Raw genomic sequence first — 21,908 nt, forward strand, 5'->3', positions numbered from 1 at the left:
TGTATCCCATCTACCTTTTACTCTCAGTGTAGCTACAACTAGAAAGTGATCTGATATATCTGTGGCCCCTCGATAAACATGTACATCCTGAAGTCTACTCAACAGTCTTTTATCTACTAATACATAATCCAACAAACTACTGTCATTTCGCCCTACATCATATCGTGTATACTTATTTATCCTCTTTCTTAAAATATGTATTACCTATAACTAAACCCCTTTCTATACAAAGTTCAATCAAAGGGCTCCCATTATCATTTACACCTGGCACCCCAAACTTACCTACCACACCCTCTCTAAAAGTTTCTCCTACTTTAGCATTCAGGTCCCCTACCACAATTACTCTCTCACTTGGTTCAAAGGCTCCTATACATTCACTTAACATCTCCCAAAATCTCTCTCTCTCCTCTGCATTCCTCTCTTCTCCAGGTGCATACACGCTTATTATGACCCACTTCTCGCATCCAACCTTTACTTTAATCCACATAATTCTCGAATTTACACATTCATATTCTCTTTTCTCCTTCCATAACTGATCATTTAATATTACTGCTACCCCTTCCTTTGCTCTAACTCTCTCAGATACTCCAGATTTAATCCCATTTATTTCCCCCCACTGAAACTCTCCTACCCCCTTCAGCTTTGTTTCGCTTAGAGCCAGGACATCCAACTTCTTTTCATTCATAACATCAGCAATCATCTGTTTCTTGTCATCCGCACTACATCCACGCACATTTAAACAACCCAGTTTTATAAAGTTTTTCTTCTTCTCTTTTTTAGTAAATGTATACAGGAGAAGGGGTTACTAGCCCATTGCTCCCGGCATTTTAGTCGCCTCATACGACACGCATGGCTTACGGAGGAAAGATTCTTTTCCACTTCCCCATGGACAATAGAAGAAATAAAAAAGAACAAGAGCTATTTAGAATAAGGAGAAAATCCTAGATGTACGTATATATATACAGTGGACCCCCGCATAACGATCACCTCCCAATGCGACCAATTATGTAAGTGTATTTATGTAAGTGCGTTTGTACGTGTATGTTTGGGGGTCTTAAATGGACTAATCTACTTCACAGTATTCCTTATGGGAACAAATTCGGTCAGTACTGGCACCTGAACATACTTCTGGAATGAAAAAATATCGTTAACCGGGGGTCCACTGTATATGCATGTGCGTGTCTGTGAAGTGTGACCAAAGTGTAAGTAGGGGTAGCAAGATATCCCTGTTATCTAGCGTGTTTATGAGACAGAAAAAGAATAATACTTTGGCTGGAACAATGCATACCAATGTTGCCAAAGTTGCCTCGTGGAGTCATGTCCAACAACTGGCTGAAGATATCCCATGAACCATCAGCACACTCATCTCTAATCTTTTCACGTGTCAATGAACCATTCTTGAAGCTGTAAAAATCAAACTGTATTAAGGTATTTCTCTACCTTTTACACAAAGCAAAATTTAATCTTGGGTAACTGTGCTGCATTTATACTTTTCAATTATATATTCACTTAAAGGCACAGCACTGGTACAAAGCACTTTTACTATTTGTTTGATTTATTTTGGTAAATAAATGTAGGTTTTTATATACCAATTATGACTGATCAAGACAGATGTTCACAATTATTTTTAGTTTATATTTTCTTTGGGAAGGAGGAGGTAAAGGAGGTCTTGTATATAAGAGGGTTTGGACATCCAATAGGTTTGTGTGAGCATGTTAGATAGGAGTGGAGGCAAATGATTTTTATGACTTGACATGCTTTGGGAGTGCGAGCAAGGTAACATTTATGAAGGGATTCAGGAAAACTGGTTAACCAGATTTGAATACTGGAGGTGAGAAGTACAGTGCCTGCACTCTGAAGGAAGAGCATCTGAACTGTAGTATCAGCATGTCTCTGGCAAGACAATGATGGAGTGATGGGGGGGGTCACCCTACTTCAGTGGGAGACAGTCAATATGTTAAAAAAAAATATGCTTTGGATGTTTTTAAATTAAATATATTTATGCATGACATGAAAATACACACAGCAACATGTTTTATCAAAGTAGCAGCAGGTGTACACACACCCGGTGGCCTGGTGGGTGGCCCGGTGGCCTGGTGGCTAAAGCTCCCGCTTCACACACGGAGGGCCCGGGTTCGATTCCCGGCGGGTGGAAACATTTCGACGCGTTTCCTTACACCTGTTGTCCTGTTCACCTAGCAGCAAATAGGTACCTGGGTGTTAGTCGACTGGTGTGGGTCGCATCCTGGGGGACAAGATTAAGGACCCCAATGGAAATAAGTTAGACAGTCCTCGATGACGCACTGACTTTCTTGGGTTATCCTGGGTGGCTAACCCTCCGGGGTTAAAAATCCGAATGAAATCTTATCTTATCTTATCTTATCACACACACACACACACACACACACATACACACACACCTGGTTCACTAATGATGGTCACTGCCTCACACAAAGTCAATGAACCCACAATGGCTGTTAAGGGGAGAATTAATTTTTTTTTGGCATTAACTGAATCAGCGTTCTGCAAATATTCATTAAGTGGTGATCAAATGTATTTAGTTTACTTCTTTATAAAATATTCTGCACAATTATATGCATTTCTAAATGAACATAAATTACTAACCCCTCATAACAATATTCACATACCTCTAAAAACAAAATTATTTATTAAACAATGTTAAAATCCATAATTAAAAACAACTACATTATGTCAAAGAATATTTCTTCAGAAAACAAAATATATACTGTGCTATACATAAAATAACAAATTATTAGTATTTGGTAGATAGGCAAATAATAAACTAACCACAGGAGAGCCATATAAGCAGTACTATCCACTGGGTTGACCAACACGTGTCCCTCTAGTTGAGGTGTAGGAATGTCCAGCCACAGAAAAAGTGTGTCGCTGGTGCCCAGGCTGACAACCACATCACCACTTCCCACACACATACCTACAACATAACATTATATTGTATATACTGCAGTTAAAAAAAAACAACTGTCTACAACTACCTTATTTCTGACATACTGACTTTGAGAAATTCTTATGAACTAATACAGTACAGTGATGCAAGCTAACAGTTCTCATTAATATGGATGGGCAATGCAGGTACAGTACTGGTACATTACTGCACACCAAGAGATATACATTTCTTCTTGGCAATCTATATTTAAAGTTACACAATATACTATAGAGGTTCTTGGCCACTGCTAAAAATACAAAAGCAGTCAATATTGCAAACTTTAAGAACCAGTCTGAAGATATCTTCCATTACAATGTTCTAAATTTTTCAATTTTATAACGTGTAAAACTATGTAGTAAGCTAAAATTAAAGAATATGTTTTCACCAGCTAGCGAGGCAGGATTGTCTCCTGTGAATGCAATCACAGCACAATCTGGATTGAAGCTGTATCGCTCCACAAAATATGAAGATACTGAGCCTAGCTTCTCTGAGGCAGGAACAGGCTTGCCTAGTTTTTCTGCCAGGCCTGGAGCACAAGCCTGAAATGAAAGTTAGTATGTCATTCTTGAAAACTGTTAAAAGATCACATCCATCTTGTCATGATAATATGTATGGTGTTCTGTGAAACTTTTCATTACTACCTACTATCACAGTTTTCTACAGAGAACATGAAAAGATCTTGCATCTTTGTTTTTAACTGTTTCCTTGCCTTTCATAAACCCCAACGTTTTTTTTATTTGACGTATTTGCTCTGGCCACTGTGGTTGTAGAATACATAATTCAACAATCTACTCTTAACTGATATATGAAGGTATGGTAAATGAACACCAGACACAAAAACCCCTGGCTTACTGAAGTCCCCTAAACCTATACTCCCTCACCAAGAGGTTTTATCTAAGCTTACAACCATATCATAGTTCTTCTTCTTTCAACGTACCAGCTGTATCCCACCAAGGTGGGGTGGCCCAAAAGGAAAAGCAAAAGTTTCTCCCTTCAAATTTAGCAATATATACAGGAGAAGGGGTTACTAGCCCCTTGCTCCCGGCATTTCAGTCGCCTCTTACGACACGCATGGCTTACGGAGGAAGAATTCTGTTCCACTTCCCCATGGAGATAAGAGGAAATAAACAAGAACAAGAACTAGAAAGAAAATAGCAGAAAACCCAGAGGGGTGTGTATATATATGCTTGTACATGTACGTGAAGCTTGGGTTGTGAATGCAGCAGCGAGGAGGCGGTTGGAGGCAGTGGAGATGTCCTGTCTAAGGGCAATGTGTGGTGTAAATATTATGCAGAAAATTCGGAGTGTGGAAATTAGGAGAAGGTGTGGAGTTAATAAAAGTATTAGCCCGAGGGCTGAAGAGGGGGTTGTTGAGGTGGTTTGGTCATTTAGAGAGAATGGATCAAAGTAGAATGACATGGAGAGCATTTAAATCTGCAGGAGAAGGAAGGCGGGGTAGGAGTCGTCCTCAAAAAAGTTGGAAGGAAGGGGTAAGGGAGGTTTTGTGGGCAAGGGGCTTGGACTTCCAGCAGGCATGCATGAGCGTGTTCGATAGGAGTGAATGGAGACTAATGGAATTTGGGACCTGACAATCTGTTGGAGTGTGAGCAGGGTAATATTTAGTGAAGGGATTCAGGGAAACCGGTTATTTTTATATAGCCGGACTTGAGTCCTGGAAATGGGAAGTACAATGCCTGCACTCTAAAGTAGGGGTTCAGGATATTAGCAGTTTGGAGAGATATGTTGTGCATCTTTATACGTATATGCTTCTAAACTGTTGTGTTGTGAGCACCTCTGCAAAAACAGTGATTATGTGTGAGTGAGGTGAAAGTGTTGAATGATGATGAAAGTATTTTCTTTTTGGGGATTTTCTTTCTTTTTGGGTCACCCTGCCTCGGTGGGAGACGGCCGACTTGTTAAAAAAAAATATGTATGTGTAGTGTGACCTAAGTGTAAGTAGAAGTAGCAAGACATACCTGAAATTTTGCATGTTTATGAGACAGACAAAAGACACCAGCAATCTTACCATCATGTAAAACAATTACAGGCTTTCGTTTTATACTCACTTGGCAGGACGGTAGTACCTCCCTGGGCGGTTGCTGTCTACCAACCTACTACCTAGATATCATAGTTAATCCTACCATAATAGTAAATTGACTGCTTTTGTCAACTTGCATTTCTTTGCAATTACTAAAGGCAGTATAACACAATTACAGGTACTTCTTCAACAGCTCTTTGCACAATTCCCACACCTCCCTCACATCTTTTAAAACAAAGCCGATTTATTTTACAAAGAACAATACTGTATAGTCAAACTGTAGGCATATGAGGCAGGGAGGCTGAAGAAAAGGGTCAAAAGGAAAGATGACACAGCGGCCTCCCTGGGACTACAAAACTGAACATTTTCAGGGTAAAAACTATCTTTTTTTCAGAAGCTCTCTGAAGATCCAGTGGTTATTTGTGTTCAAGATGTGTTTAGTTTTGATTTAATATAATTTGCTAAAACAAAAAGGACTAACATGTTTTAGTTACTCGTATGGTGGTTTTTGTACTAGTTTATGCTACCTCCCAATAAAGTGTCACCCTATATGCCTATGAATCAAATAACTACAGCAAATCAAATATGTAGCTCTTTTTTGTGTTAAAGATAAAAAGTGCATTTAAGTATGATAATTCTGTCCATGAAGGAAAATGAAAAAAAATCAGAAACAAACTTACATCCAGACAGGCTTGTGACCAAGTCTTTGTGTTTAAGTCAAGCAAATTCATGCCCGAGCCGTCAGCAAAGTCAATTGGAGCATAGCTACCCAAAAACAAGGAACAAGCAAAACTGCTCACAAGAGAAATCCTCTGAAACATAACATTATTATTAGTCAAGCCAAATTAGCCATTTCTTTCCAGAAATTATATTATTTTTATAAAAATGTTTTATGATGAAAATATTTAAGAGCTTTAACAATGACTATCTCATAATATTTGAAGATAAATATTTGTTAATACAATAAAACAGACACAGCAAGTAAGCCTAACTTCGACCACTTGACATGTAAGTATAGTAACAGTTATTAGCTATGTGATAACTAGTGTTATTGCAGTTATCACATTTTTATTTTTTTAAACATTACTAGATGTTGGTCTGGGAATACCAAGGATTTACTGAAATAAGACATACTGTGCCAGACTATAACTGAAATTACCTGGGCAACAACAGTGCCATTACATAAAACGAAACCTTACTTCAGTGTTACTGTAGGCCTCTTTACGCGTCTTGTAAATTTTTGCAATTTGGGATCCTGTAAACCTCTCATATGCACGTGAACCAGTGATGTTGGCAAGTTTCTGAAAAAATAAATAAATAATAAATTATTACAAGCCTCGCAAGAGGTGCAATATTGTTTACTCTACACATATATTCAAACATTCCTACCAAAAGCCGCTTTGGCTTACTATTGTATTTCCAAATGGAGTACAGCAAAATGAGACCAATTCTGCTGAATTCAGACACTAAACTATAATTACATGTTGCAATCCTTATTTAAATACATGTACTGGCATTACTATGAAGTAGTTTGTAAATACTACTTTTAGTTTACTCAGATTGGTTCATATAACAAGGGGCTTTCCAAGGAACGTACAAAAAGATGTAATCCCATAGTTCAACCATCATTATGTAATTCTTGTAAATATAATTTGTCTTTGATATTAAAAAGTGCATTTCAATTGATATTTGCATTTCAAATAAAGTACAAAAGCTTTTCCAAGAAAGTCTGACAATGGACTCACAACAAAAAATAATTTTTTTTTTTAACACACTGGCCATCTCCCACTGAGGAAGGGTGACCCAAAAAAGGAAGAAACGCTTTCACCATCATTCACAAAATCACTGTCTTTGCAGAGGCATGCAGATATGACAGTTCAGGTGTCACTCCAAACAGCAATATCCTAAACCCCTCCTTTAAAGCACAGGCAGTGTACTTTTCCCTCCAGGACTCAAGTCCGGCTAACCAGTTTCCCTGAATCCCTTCACAAAATATTACCCTGCTTACACTTCAACAGACTGTCAAGTCCGAAAAACCATTCACCTCCAATCACTTCTAACACTAACACTAACATGCACGCACGCACGTTTGCTATATATTATGTATATTAGACTGCACAAGTTACCTGAGGACCTCCAACTACTTCCTCCAGAGCTTGACACTGAGTGCTAGTTGAGGAGTCCATCCAGACTGGCGAGTCAGTGATACTGAAGGCCATAGCCAGCTGCTCATGGAGGAAGCGGTCAGGCTGCACTTCCAGCAGTGTTTTGCTAGCACCAGTCCTCCAGTATACACTACCGTGTTGCTGCAAATATAAATTAACGTTACATATACAGTATCCATAAGTTTAGGACTGCAAGTAATAAACTGCAGAAATTCTTAAAACTAATGGTAACAAAAAGTACTAAATTGAAGACTACAGAAAAGTATCTATTCTCTAAAATCTGAAGAACATATATGTACTATCAGAAACATTAAAGAAAAAATTCCAGGCATCCAATAAACAATTTGTTTTATCAGTATTCAGTCTTTTAAGTGTTTTCAACAGATCAAGACAATGAGCAAATCATTTTAAATTGTGACTATTCAAGTTGAGAAAACCTTACGACCTTCTGCAGTCCAGTGGACTAAGGCAAAGAGTGGCAATTCCTGACCATGGGTTTGAATCCCTTTCCTATGTTGAATTATTACATTCATTCATTACTGATTTCCAGCCAATTTGTCAAAGTACACTACAGAATTTCTATATGATACTTTTGTTACTTCTGTTACAGATAGCATCTAATCCCTTTTTCAAGATAAGGTTATAAGTATGACCACAGTTTTTAAAGGGGTGGACCGGTTAGCCAGCAGAAGGCCTCGGTCAGATGACCAAAAGCTCCGGCTGTGGGTCATCATATGACTAAGACCCGTGTCAGGAAACACTTGTCCTGTTTCCTGCCAAACCTTACCAACCCAACCAACCTTTTTAAGAGTTATGTTATACAGTATATACAGAACTCATCATTAAAATACACCAGATGGAAGGCACCTAGCATACTTCAATATCCACAGTAATACCCTACCCTGGTAGTTTGTCAATGAGACAAAAAGTTATACTGGCCTTGTAATTCAAAGCAGGACATCTCAGGGTTCCCTAAGGCTACTGAGTGGATCTTAAGTATCTTCTAGGCTTGTGTGGTGGATGGTTTTCTATCGGTGGTACTCTGTGCCATGTGGTCTTGAGGGCCAAGTTTGTTGGACAAGCACAAAGATCATCAGATTACATAAGGTAAGTCATCAAACAAAGGAAATAACAGAAACCACTGATTTGTGTGAGTGTCCAGTGAGGACCTGGCTGCATTGGTTTCTTGAGGACAGTGTTGATCATGTACCCACACCAAAAGCACATCCAGGGAAGCCTCAAAAAAAAAAAATGTACCCACTAATTTTACCTATAATAATAATGTGCCTAAACTTGCTCTATTATCATTTGCCAGAGTGTTTCAGTGTGGTGCAAGGCTTTCATTGCAAGACAGTGCCTCCTGCCACACCACAAAAATCTGTTGTTCAGTGGCTTCATGCCTGTGAGATACCATTCTTCAATGACTGGCCAGGATATCCCCCAGATCTGAACCACTAGGGAAAGAGATAACAGATCCACTAGGGAAAGGATATCAGACCGGTCCCACAACTTTAGGGTACCATATACAAATCATTGGGAAATTTACCCCACAAAACTGAGAAGAATGTGTGCATCACTTCCTAGATGGTTGACGAACATCCTAAAGTGCGAGGGACGACTTTTTTTAGTGGTCGTAGGTTTAGAGGAGGGACTCGGCATACTTTAATGATGAGCACTGCACTTGAACCACAAATGTTAAGACGCACAGTGAAGTGGAAGAATAAATGAAGAAACAGCATGGTGAAGACTTTCAAGTCTCTCAAGAAGTGCCAAAGATCAACTGAAACCAGACAGAAGAATCATTAATAAACACACAAAGAAGTTATGACAGAAAAATCATGAGTAAAAACAGAATCTATGATAGAAGAATCAACATAAGCATAAAGATACTATGACAGAAGAATCATCAGAGGCACAAAAAGTTACGACAGAAATATAAACAAAAACAAAACTTATGATGGAAGAATTATCAACAAAAGTACCAAGAAGCTATTAGGAGAAATCTCTCTGCTTTGCCGTAAGTAATTTTCTGCACAAGTTACAAAGGCAAGTGCTGGATTATGACCTACTGAAATAATTTGTCCATCTGAGGCACAAACTTCATCTTTTCAGAATATCTGGCCAAACAAAGAGCTTAAGTTGTCAGCGACTGAGTAGTTGTATGTGCAGGAGGGTACTGTATCCCAGTTGTATGTGCAGGAGGGTACTGTATCCCAGTTGTATTTGCAGGAGGGTACTGTATCCCAGTTGTATGTGCAGGAGGGTACTGTATCCCAGTTGTATGTGCAGGAGGGTACTGTATCCCAGTATGTGCAGGAGGGTACTGTATCCCAGTTGTATGTGCAGGAGGGTACTGTATCCCAGTTGCATGTGCAGGAGGGTACTGTATCCCAGTTGCATGTGCAGGAGGGTACTGTATCCCAGTTGTATGTGCAGGAGGGTACTGTATCCCAGTTGTATGTGCAGAAGGGTACTGTATCCCAGTTGCATGTGCAGGAGGGTACTGTATCCCAGTTGTATATGCAGGAGGGTACTGTATCCCAGTTGTATGTGCAGGAGGGTACTGTATCCCAGTATGTGCAGGAGGGTACTGTATCCCAGTTGTATGTGCAGGAGGGTACTGTATCCCAGTTGTATGTGCAGGAGGGTACTGTATCCCAGTTGCATGTGCAGGAGGGTACTGTATCCCAGTTGTATGTGCAGGAGGGTACTGTATCCCAGTTGTATGTGCAGGAGGGTACTGTATCCCAGTTGTATGTGCAGGAGGGTACTGTATCCCAGTTGTATGTGCAGGAGGGTACTGTATCCCAGTTGTATGTGCAGGAGGGTACTGTATCCCAGTTGTATGTGCAGGAGGGTACTGTATCCCAGTTGTATGTGCAGGAGAGTACTGTATCCCAGTTGTATGTGCAGGAGGGTACTGTATCCCAGTTGTATGTGCAGGAGGGTACTGTATCCCAGTTGTATGTGCAGGAGGGTACTGTATCCCAGTTGTATGTGCAGGAGGGTACTGTATCCCAGTTGTATGTGCAGGAGGGTACTGTATCCCAGTTGTATGTGCAGGAGGGTACTGTATCCCAGTTGTATGTGCAGGAGGGTACTGTATCCCAGTTGTATGTGCAGGAGGGTACTGTATCCCAGTTGTATGTGCAGGAGGGTACTGTATCCCAGTTGTATGTGCAGGAGGGTACTGTATCCCAGTATGTGCAGGAGGGTACTGTATCCCAGTATGTGCAGGAGGGTACTGTATCCCAGTATGTGCAGGAGGGTACTGTATCCCAGTTGTATGTGCAGGAGGGTACTGTATCCCAGTTGCATGTGCAGGAGGGTACTGTATCCCAGTTGTATGTGCAGGAGGGTACTGTATCCCAGTTGTATGTGCAGGAGGGTACTGTATCCCAGTTGTATGTGCAGGAGGGTACTGTATCCCAGTTGTATGTGCAGGAGGGTACTGTATCCCAGTTGTATGTGCAGGAGGGTACTGTATCCCAGTATGTGCAGGAGGGTACTGTATCCCAGTTGTATGTGCAGGAGGGTACTGTATCCCAGTTGTATGTGCAGGAGGGTACTGTATCCCAGTTGTATGTGCAGGAGGGTACTGTATCCCAGTTGTATGTGCAGGAGGGTACTGTATCCCAGTTGTATGTGCAGGAGGGTACTGTATCCCAGTTGTATGTGCAGGAGGGTACTGTATCCCAGTTGTATGTGCAGGAGGGTACTGTATCCCAGTTGTATGTGCAGGAGGGTACTGTATCCCAGTTGTATGTGCAGGAGGGTACTGTATCCCAGTTGTATGTGCAGGAGGGTACTGTATCCCAGTTGTATGTGCAGGAGGGTACTGTATCCCAGTTGTATGTGCAGGAGGGTACTGTATCCCAGTTGTATGTGCAGGAGGGTACTGTATCCCAGTTGTATGTGCAGGAGGGTACTGTATCCCAGTTGTATGTGCAGGAGGGTACTGTATCCCAGTTGTATGTGCAGGAGGGTACTGTATCCCAGTTGTATGTGCAGGAGGGTACTGTATCCCAGTTGTATGTGCAGGAGGGTACTGTATCCCAGTTGTATGTGCAGGAGGGTACTGTATCCCAGTTGTATGTGCAGGAGGGTACTGTATCCCAGTTGTATGTGCAGGAGGGTACTGTATCCCAGTTGTATGTGCAGGAGGGTACTGTATCCCAATTGGCAGATTGTTCAGTCATATCCCTAAAACATGCCAAAATAAATATGAACTTTGAGCACAGTCTGGACCTGATGAGACTTTGGTGAGCTTAGTCGGCCTTAATGTACATAGTACTTTATTGGGTAATCTACAATAAATGTTGTAACGCTCCAAAAGGATAAATTGACTTTGACATGCAGCTCTCGTTTTAGAAAGAGACTATGCAGGCAAGATCAAACACAGTGACAGGTTAAAAGCATTAGAGTACTGTGTGGTACTTTTAAAAAATGTTAATATACAAATCTTACACTCCCAGTTCTTCTTACAAATTAGTTTTATGGAATTAGTAATTATATTACTTCTAAATCTCAAAACTATGCAGTGTACAAAATACAGTATAAGAAAAATTCTATTATGTAATTATGTCCTCCTCTCACTGGTCATATAATGACATATTACCTACTTTATGTACTTCTAGACCTACAATAATATGTCCAAACACAGTAGTGAAACTAATTTTTTTTTTTTTTGGAACTATTTTTGCTGACAATGTAATTGAAACCAGACAGTTGGAATAAGTATATTGCAGTTTGGAGGGACATCTGAGCTGTAATGTCAGCATGCCTCTGGCAAGATGGTGATGGAGTGAATGATGGTGAAAGTTTTTTTTTTTTTTTTAGGTCAACCTACCTTGATGAGAAATGGCCGGTATGTTAAAAAAATATATATAAATCATGCATACATATTAAAGACTGTAAGACTGTTTCCTATCTTATTTGGACACTGTATAACATTGCATTTGCAGCATATTTTATATATCTTCTAGTAAAATAAAATATGATAGGAGAACAATGAATGTCTTCAATATTCTGAAATGAAAGGGAGTTTTATTTCATATGAATTGGTATAACTATTTATTCTTGAATTTCTTATTAATCCAAGTACGTACAAGATGCACACAATATAAACTCAAAATTACATCTCAAATTTAATGCTGTATTAATGTGCTAAAGCAATGTAATATTAATACTGAGCTAAATGACTGCAGTATGTCGGGTAAAGAATACATTCACAATACAATACAGTATAAAAGCTTCACACTTGTGTTTTATACTTACCACACAATACTTGTGGAAAACTTTCTCCTCTGAAAGAAATCAGACTAATCATATAGTCATCTCTGACTTAATAAATTTGTATATACTGAAGTGGAATATTATTTAATTTGTTACTTATTAAATTTATGTGTACTGTACATTCATAATTTAATAAAATAAACAATGTAGTACTATAATATTTATCTGGAATATATTATACTGTCACTAACCTATACAAATATTATCTAACAATATACAGTAAGCCTTTGATTTAACAGACAAATGGGGAAGAGGGGAAGCAAGGGTGTGTGTGATTAAAACAATAATGAACAATTTTGTAACCAATGACTTGTCTGCTGTTTCCATATCAACTGACCCAAAGAATTTTGTTCTGTATTTCTTATGTCCTTGAGAGTGAGGGTTTACTGCACAGTAGATCCTAGATGGTACAGAAGGGCCCCACTTTAAGGCGCTTTGCTTTACGGCAATATGCTAATATGGACATTTCAAATCATACCCCAAAATTTTTTATACGGCTCCTGAGTCGCTCTTACAGTTTCCGCACACCACCTGTTCACTCAGTTTATTTACATCCTCTGTAAGCTCCATATCTCTCCCAATTACTATGTCTGGAAACTTTTTAAAGTTTCAAGTGTTTTAAAGTTATTGCATACAGTATTTTATATATGTTACAATGACATCCAATGGTAGTTGTGATAGAAAGAGGAGTTGTAAGGCTCTTACTTTAAGTGCAAAGTTAGAAATGATTAAACTCAGTGAGGAAGGTATGATTGACTGAGACAGTACTGAGATATACTGATAACTGTACTTGTGTGTACCTGTACCTAAATAAACTTACACTCCTGGCATGCAGGTACATTAAAATCACTATTTGGAATTGTTACAAAGTAGGAGTAGCTACACCAGGTGAGGAAGTAGCCAAGAGTTTCTGATTGGTGTTGACGACACAATAAGCAAAATAATAATACAGCCTCTCCTCACTTATTGACAGAGTTCCGTTCCTAAGACCACATCGGTAAACGAAATCGTCGCTAAGTGAGGAGCATATTATAATGGTAATGGGTTTGCGTCAACCATCTTTGATACTGTTTTAATGTCACCTTTGCACCATTTAACACATTTCTGGTATATTTTTAATATTTATACAGTAGTGTACTGTATATTGTAATAAACAGAATAGAGGAAATCAGCTCTAATGTACATAATTTAGGTATGCATACTGGTCAGACAGCCCATCATAAGTGTGAGTCATCAGTAAATAAGTACGTTGCTAAGTGAGGAGAGGCTGTAATAATAATTGCTCTGGGGTGCTTTAAATATTAATACAGTAATTATGTTATTACAGTGGACCCCCGGTTAACGATATTTTTTCACTCCAGAAGTATGTTCAGGTGCCAGTACTGACCGAATTTGTTCCCTTAAGGAATATTGTGAAGTAGATTAGTCCATTTCAGACCCCCAAACATACACGTACAAACGCACTTACGTAAATACACTTACATAATTGGTCGCATTTGGAGGTGATCGTTATGCGGGGGTCCACTGTATAGACATTTTCATTAATCCATCTATGACATATTTTCAACATTATATAGGAAACATACACAAACAAAATGGTTCGGCATAATAGTGGCTATCTTTGTAATTAGCAAATCAAAATTGTAATTACACATTGTAACCTTTACAAGGAAATAAACTTTACTTACTTACTAAGTAACATAATTGCAAGTCATGGCAGCCAGGGAGGTGTAAAGGAGTGTATGATAATAATTACTATAACATGTAAGGTACCTAGGGATTGGCAGAGAGCATGCATAGTTCCTTTGTATAAAGGCAAAGGGGACAAAAGAGAGTGCAAAAATTATAGGGGGATAAGTCTGTTGAGTATACCTGGTAAAGTGTATGGTAGAGTTATTATTGAAAGAATTAAGAGTAAGATGGAGAATAGGATAGCAGATGAACAAGGAGGCTTTAGGAAAGGTAGGGGGTGTGTGGACCAGGTGTTTACAGTGAAACATATAAGTGAACAGTATTTAGATAAGGCTAAAGAGGTCTTTGTGGCATTTATGGATTTGGAAAAGGTGTATGACAGGGTGGATAGGGGGGCAATGTGGCAGATGTTGCAGGTGTATGGTATAGGAGGTAGGTTACTGAAAGCAGTGAAGAGTTTTTACGAGGATAGTGAGGCTCAAGTTTGAGTATGTAGGAAAGAGGGAAATTATTTCCCAGTAAAAGTAGGCCTTAGACAAGGATGTGTGATGTCACCATGGTTGTTTAATATATTTATAGATGGGGTTGTAAGACAAGTAAATGCGAGGGTCTTGGCAAGAGGCGTGGAGTTAAAAGATAAAGAATCACATAAAGTGGGAGTTGTCACAGTTGCTCTTTGCTGATGATTCTGTGCTCTTGGGAGATTCTGAAGAGAAGTTGCAGAGGTTGATGGATGAATTTGGTAGGGTATGTAAAAGAAGAAAATTAAAAGTGAATACAGGAAAGATTAAGGTTATGAGGATAACAAAAAGATTAGGTGATGAAAACTTGGATATCAGATTGGAGGGAGAGAGTATGGAGGTGGTGAATGTATTCATATATTTGGGAGTGGTCGTGTCAGCGGATGGGTCTATGAAAGATGAGGTGAATCATAGAATTGATGAGGGAAAAAGGGTGAGTGGTGCACTTAGGAGTCTGTGGAGACAAAGAACTTTGTCCTTGGAGGCAAAGAGGGGAATGTATGAGAGTATAGTTTTACCAACGCTCTTATATGGGTGTGAAGCATGAGTGATGAATGTTGCAGCGAGGAGAAGGCTGGAGGCAGTGGAGATGTCATGTCTGAGGGCAATGTGTGGTGTGAATATAATGCAGAGAATTCGTAGTTTGGAAGTTAGGAGGAGGTGCGGGATTACCAAAACTGTTGTCCAGAGGGCTGAGGAAGAGTTGTTGAGGTGGTTCGGACATGTAGAGAGAATGGAGCGAAACAGAGTGACTTCAAGAGTGTATCAGTCTGTAGTGGAAGGAAGGCGGGGTAGGGGTCGGCCTAGAAAAGGTTGGAGGGAGGGGGTAAAGGAGGTTTTGTGTGCGAGGGGCTTGGACTTCCAGCAGGCATGTGTGAGCGTGTTTGATAGGACTGAATGGAGACAAATGGTTTTTAATACTTGATATGCTGTTGGAGTGTGAGCAAAGTAACATTTATGAAGGAGTTCAGGGAAACCAGCAGGTCGGACTTGAGTCCTGGAGATGGGAAGTACAGTGCCTGCACTCTGAAGGAGGGGGTGTTAATGTTGCAGTTTAAAAACTGTAGTGTAAAGCACCCTTCTGGCAAGACAGTGGAGTGAATGATGGTGAAAGTTTTTCTTTTTCGGGTCACCCTGCCTTGGTGGGAATCGGCCAGTGTGATAATAAAATAAAATAAAATAACATGTTCTCTCTAGTACCACACCAAAGAAAATGTGTATAGTGTTACTGGGGGGAGAACTGTAGAAAAACATTCCTTACGTATGCCTTCACTCATAAATAGCATCAATCACTCTCAAAAAAGGTGTGCTGCATGTGATTGAGAGTGCTGCTGTTATGTATTTGCTGCACCAACATGAAGACAACTTGTACACAATATAAGGTGTTTATATTGTGGGAAAAGCACTTTTCAACCATATACATAATGTCAGATGAACACGTATCAACAGCCAGTTGACAGGTACGAAATATCCATCTGACAGCCCACCCACAACACTGACACCATACACACATTTATGGAGCACAATTCCCAGTGTGTTTTATAATAAGTAATAATAATACACTTTATTTCTACAAGTGAAACTGCATGTGTTGCCATTAAGTTCTGCATCTCTCTTGGTTCCATCTGGAAACTTTCCAAAGTTTCAAGGGTTTTAAAGTTATTATGTTGTAAGGCTCTTACTTTCAATGAACTCTAAGGAGAAAGTGTTGCAGGAAATTAGAAGTGCTACACCAGTGTACCTTATTACTAACATGAAAAAACTTTTACTGGTGTGGACTAAAAATCAAACTAGTCACAATGTGCCTTTAAGCCAAGCCATTATTCAGTCCAAGGCCCTAATTCTCTTCAATTCTATGAAGGCTGATAGAGGTGAGAAAGCTGCTGAAGATAAATTTGAAGCTAGCAGAGGTTGGTTTCGTCTCCTCCTGATTTCCTATAATAAATACTACTCACCTCTCGCCTTACATTAAGGCCAAAAATATTTTAAAGGTAAGTAATGAGTGTACTGAATATGCATTTAATTTTTTTTTTAGGCCTAGTTCTATTGCTAACTTAACATATGATAGCGTAAACATGTTATCAGGCATTTATATGAAATTAAAAGTGAAAAAAGGGCAATTCGCTTCTCGATGGTAGCCTGGAACCTAACCGACCGTATAAGTGGGGCCCCTCCTGCATATGCTGCAAATAGATTCAACACAAATAAACAAAAACAAGCCAATACAGGAGAAAAATAAACATGAACTAAACAAACTGCAATATGTTATTCATTGTTCAAGTGTGTTGTAATGATTCCACATGTGCAGTTTTTAATATAAATAAGGACATTTCAATTTGATTTCTTGATTTGTTTTTTGTTTATACAAGATTTTGTCATAAAAAATAAAGCTAATCTAGAGGGAATGTTGATGAAATTCTAGTCTACTCTATTTCATTGGTTTTGGCTTCAAAGAGCGAATACTTTTATATATCATTACAAACATTACTTCAACAAGTTTTAGTATTTATCTCACCTGCCCAGTACCAGAAATGGCAGCAACTGTGGAAAAATCAGCTCCTGCTACTCTCAGTTTGTCCATCAACATGTCAAGGGCCTTCACCCACATAATAGTGGGAGCAGTCACTGTCACACCATCGCCACGAACATGCACCCCACCATGGGTCCTGGCCAGAATTTACTACAGTACTAACAGTTCTTCATACATTAAGTTTACAAGCCTTACAAATAATATAATCATGCACAAACACTATTTATCATGCATCTATTGTATCTTATTAATATAAGCAATGTTCTAATTGTAATGAAACCCCTTACATCAAGAGCAACTGCAAATTCTGTACAGTACTAAAATATGCTACAGTAAATAATCTACATACAACAACAAGATAAAAGGAAACAGTAGTTAATAGCTACAACAGTATTTAAAAATAGCAAACATCAAAGGATTGTACCTGTACTCTGGTAAATCATTGTCAAACTGGACAAGAGCTTCCTGCAACACCTCTAGGCCCTCGTTAACAACAATAGCTTTAACCTGCAACGAATAAGGCTTTTGTATAACAAAATATAAAAAAAAAAATTTATTACACAAGAAAATAAGGCAGAAACCACACTCCCCATTTCAATGACCTCATTATTTTATTCAATATTTTAATATTAACATTTTTAAAGAAGGGACGGGAAGGTGACTAACACATTTCTAGAAACAATCACAGATTTTGAAAATAAAACTGAAATTAATGCTTGATATATAACTGACACAATTAAAATGTCAAAGATCACATATAAAATAACAATAGGTAATGAATAATATGAATAAAGCTGATGGGAAGCATCTCTTGTAAAATATAATGTTGAATACTGTACACAAGTTTGTAATTAATGTAATCAGACAGTGCATAACCTAATGTAAATGCATGGTTTAAATAATATCATGCATGATGTGTAGGAATACTTATCCACCATAAATAATAATCAACCAAATATAAATTAAACTAATTTTTTTTAATAGCAATATATTTCGTACAGTTCATATGTTGAAAAATCATGCCTTTAATAAAATAAATAACAGTGTTTTATAGATTCAAAGTGAAAGAAAATACAAGATAATGTCAAGCAAAGGCAGTTCTCTTATCTGCTAAATGAACATCGTACTAATAATGCAGTCTCAGATCAAGCCTCCTAACTTGGAAAGGAAACACTGCATTACGAAACTAAGAACTATTAATATACACACACAAAATAATCATTAATATTTTAATAGTATACAATACCAACAAGTCGATGAATACACGTGTCTTATTGCACACATCTTGTCAACAAATAGGTTTTATTTAGGAAAATCTGACATTATTCTAAAGACATTAGCATAAAACTGTACAATAGTTCTGAAGGTACATTTAGTTAATGTTGCAAGAAAACTTCAAAGGTATGTTGCATATATTTAATTCAGAATCACCCAATTCAATCAAACAGCAACTTATTTGTGACCCTATCAAACTTTGTTTTTTTTTTTAATTACTTTACCTAATAGAATATTCCATTCTACTGAATGCACAGCAACTCAGCAAATGACCATATGACCTGACTTTGAAATACTCATTTGTGCTTAACTGTTATTTGTTTACTATAATTTTTACCACTGAATATATCATTGCTTAGTTAATTTTAAGTTAATTTTAAGCCTGACCATAATGCTCTGCATACAAGGGGCTTTTGGTATGTTTACCTGGAGTTTACCTGGAGAGAGTTCCGGGGGTCAACGCCCCCGCGGCCCGGTCTGTGACCAGGCCTCCTGGTGGATCAGAGCCTGATCAACCAGGCTGTTACTGCTGGCTGCACGCAAACCAACATACGAGCCACAGCCCGGCTGGTCAGGAACCGACTTTAGGTACTTGTCCAGTGCCAGCTTGAAGACTGCCAGGGGTCTGTTGGTAATCCCCCTTATGTATGCTGGGAGGCAGTTGAACAGTCTCAGGCCCCTGACACTTATTGTATGGTCTCTTAACGTGCTAGTGACACCCCTGCTTTTCATTGGGGGGATGTTGCATCGTCTGCCAAGTCTTTTGCTCTCGTAGTGAGTGATTTTCGTGTGCAAGTTCGGTACTAGTCCCTTTAGGATTTTCCAGGTGTATATAATCATGTATCTCTCCCGCCTGCGTTCCAGGGAATACAGGTTTAGGAACCTCAAGCGCTCCCAGTAATTGAGGTGTTTTATCTCCGTTATGCGCGCCGTGAAGGTTCTCTGTACATTTTCTAGGTCAGCAATTTCACCTGCCTTGAAAGGTGCTGTTAGTGTGCAGCAATATTCCAGCCTAGATAGAACAAGTGACCTGAAGAGTGTCATCATGGGCTTGGCATCCCTAGTTTTGAAGGTTCTCATTATCCATCCTGTCATTTTTCTAGCAGATGCGATTGATACAATGTTATGGTCCTTGAAGGCGAGATCCTCCAACATGATCACTCCCAGGTCTTTGACGTTGGTGTTTCGCTCTATTTTGTGGCCAGAATTTGTTTTGTACTCTGATGAAGATTTAATTTCCTCGTGTTTACCATATCTGAGTAATTGAAATTTCTCATCGTTGAACTTAACCACTGTATTTCTTTGTACATCACTAGCACGTTAAGAGACCATACAATAAGTGTCAGGGGCCCGAGACTGTTCAACTGCCTCCCAGCATACATAAGGGGGATTACCAACAGACCCCTGGCAGTCTTCAAGCTGGCACTGGGCAAGCACCTAAAGTCGGTTCCTGACCAGCCGGGCTGTGGCTCGTACGTTGGTTTGTGTGCAGCCAGTAGTAACAGCCTGGTTGATCAGGCTCTGATCCACCAGGAGGCCTGGTCACAGACCGGGCCGCGGGGGCATTTACCCCCGGAACTCTCTCCAGGTAAACATCTATGTATCATGTCCAAATTAATAATAAATAAATAAATAAAATTTCCACAAGGTCCCGAATTGAGAATCCTAATAAGAATAAGACGATACTTTTTTGGGTTATTAACTTTCAAGAGGCAGTTGTTGTTCTTTGTTTATTTGTCAGAGGAAGCACATTATTATTATAATAAAAAAGAAGCGCTAAACCACAAGGGCTATACAGCGCTGCAGAGGAAACACAGGTATGATTGTTGTTACTCATGATGACTACAATATACTCACCTGCTGGGTACTGAAGTCAAATCCCAGGTAATTCTTGGGCTCGTGGGCTGCCATGTTGCTCCCTGGCTCAACATCAGTCATGATGAGACTAAAAAAAAAAGGAAACTACTAGAGATATGGAAAGATAACAGAGATAATGTGAGATGAAGGTGACACAGGTGGGTGTGAATGACAGTTTAGCTGCTGCTGTTGTTGTTGTTAACAACCGATACAGTTTCCTCCTTATTTAGCCCTGTCTTCTGCGAGTCAGGGAAAAATGTTGACAAATATGAGAAGGAATTTTAATGGGAAAAAAGTTTTCTCCGGAAAGAGAGACGGGAAGTGTAAGTTTGCAGTTAGTTGAGGTTGATGTCCTTGTGTGAACCCCAGAGAACCAGCCACCTGAGTCAACAATATCAGACTTTCAGAAAGCCTAAAAGGGGCTGATGTTGGTCTCCTGGATCACCTGAGCAGCAACAGCAGTCACTGTGTGATGAAGACAAACGTTTCAGGGGCAGGAAACAGCGAAAATTCGGCACTGATGCTGGAAGGGAACAGAGCGAGAGGTTGCCAGTGCACTAAGAGTAACCAACAAATCCAGCAGATGAGCTGAGTTGCTCCTCTTCTGCCTGTAAACATTGTCTCCAATAATCTTGGCACGACTTTGGCTTCTACTTTACAATTAAATAAAACAATAAGCTATTTTAAGATATTTTTGTAGTTATTTTCATCACGTGGAAAGCAGTACGATTATGTATATGTAGGATGCAATAAAATAATTCATTTTATTTAATTGCATATTATATTTAATAATCTAGCATTGTTGTGTACATGAGCGTCACGAACTCGGGAAGGTTGAGTTAAAAGTCTAAACGAGCTGAATTACTTGACAGAATATTACTCCATTCCAAACTACTATCCCTCCATTTCCCCCCCAAAAAAACTTCTCATATTACAACCAAAGCTTTGCTTTGCAGCCAAACAGGATGTCTTAAGCTGTACTGATGACTTAGTCACACAGCAAACTTTTTCACAAATTATTTATGTTGATAGTTGAGTTAAGCAGTCCACGGGTGTGGCTGATAGTGCTGTCATGCACTGATGACTCTCAGACTGAAATTGGAGCAAACATCAAGATAACTGGGCCTCTATCCTTCAAACAAAACTGTTTGCCATACTTCTTGCACTTAAGTGCGTCCTTGTATCTAAGGCTGACACTTTAATTGTAACTATCTATCATCCATAAATGCTCTCAACTCATGAAGTATAACTTGTGTCAGGAGCCAGACACAGTGGAGTCAGAGGACACCTGTGGACTCCACATCACATTGGTCTTCAGAAACATGATAGAACTGATGAATTGGCTAGGTTACATGCCATCAAAAAGAGAGCAGATTACAGTCTTGGCTTGTCAGTTAACACTTTGAGAACTTTTTAGGTAGGGACCCCTTTGCACTTGCACCATGTGTGCAGTCTTGGATGAGCCCCTGAACCCCTTGGACCGCGGGGCCCCCAAATGCGCGGGCCCCTAAATGCGCGGGGCCCTAGGTAAATGCCTAGTTTTCCTATGCGGTAATCCGGCCCTGCCTGC

General features: G+C 39.3%; 1 protein-coding gene across 2 annotated transcripts in view; it reads right to left on the reverse strand.

Annotated features, from left to right (window-relative positions):
- The window catches only part of LOC128690919 (xylulose kinase), a 49,252-nt gene extending 28,291 nt beyond the window's left edge, over positions 1 to 20,961 (reverse strand). Inside the window, exons 1-10 of one of the 2 annotated variants that reach the window (XM_070088737.1) lie at positions 20,784 to 20,961; positions 20,339 to 20,426; positions 17,631 to 17,713; positions 17,192 to 17,342; positions 7,130 to 7,309; positions 6,203 to 6,304; positions 5,684 to 5,815; positions 3,351 to 3,504; positions 2,809 to 2,953; positions 1,289 to 1,404 (exon numbers count right to left, since the gene is read on the reverse strand). In XM_070088737.1, the coding sequence (XP_069944838.1) occupies positions 1,289 to 1,404; positions 2,809 to 2,953; positions 3,351 to 3,504; positions 5,684 to 5,815; positions 6,203 to 6,304; positions 7,130 to 7,309; positions 17,192 to 17,342; positions 17,631 to 17,713; positions 20,339 to 20,419 (1,144 nt within the window). In that variant the 5' untranslated portion in view covers positions 20,420 to 20,426; positions 20,784 to 20,961. Of the gene's footprint in view, positions 1 to 1,288; positions 1,405 to 2,808; positions 2,954 to 3,350; positions 3,505 to 5,683; positions 5,816 to 6,202; positions 6,305 to 7,129; positions 7,310 to 17,191; positions 17,343 to 17,630; positions 17,714 to 20,338 lie in introns of both variants that reach the window. The other variant, XM_070089281.1, reaches the window with a different exon arrangement.
- Positions 20,962 to 21,908: the final 947 nt, after the last annotated feature.

Source organism: Cherax quadricarinatus, chromosome 1 (genome assembly GCF_038502225.1).
Source record: "Cherax quadricarinatus isolate ZL_2023a chromosome 1, ASM3850222v1, whole genome shotgun sequence".
NCBI classification, from domain to species: domain Eukaryota; kingdom Metazoa; phylum Arthropoda; class Malacostraca; order Decapoda; family Parastacidae; genus Cherax; species Cherax quadricarinatus.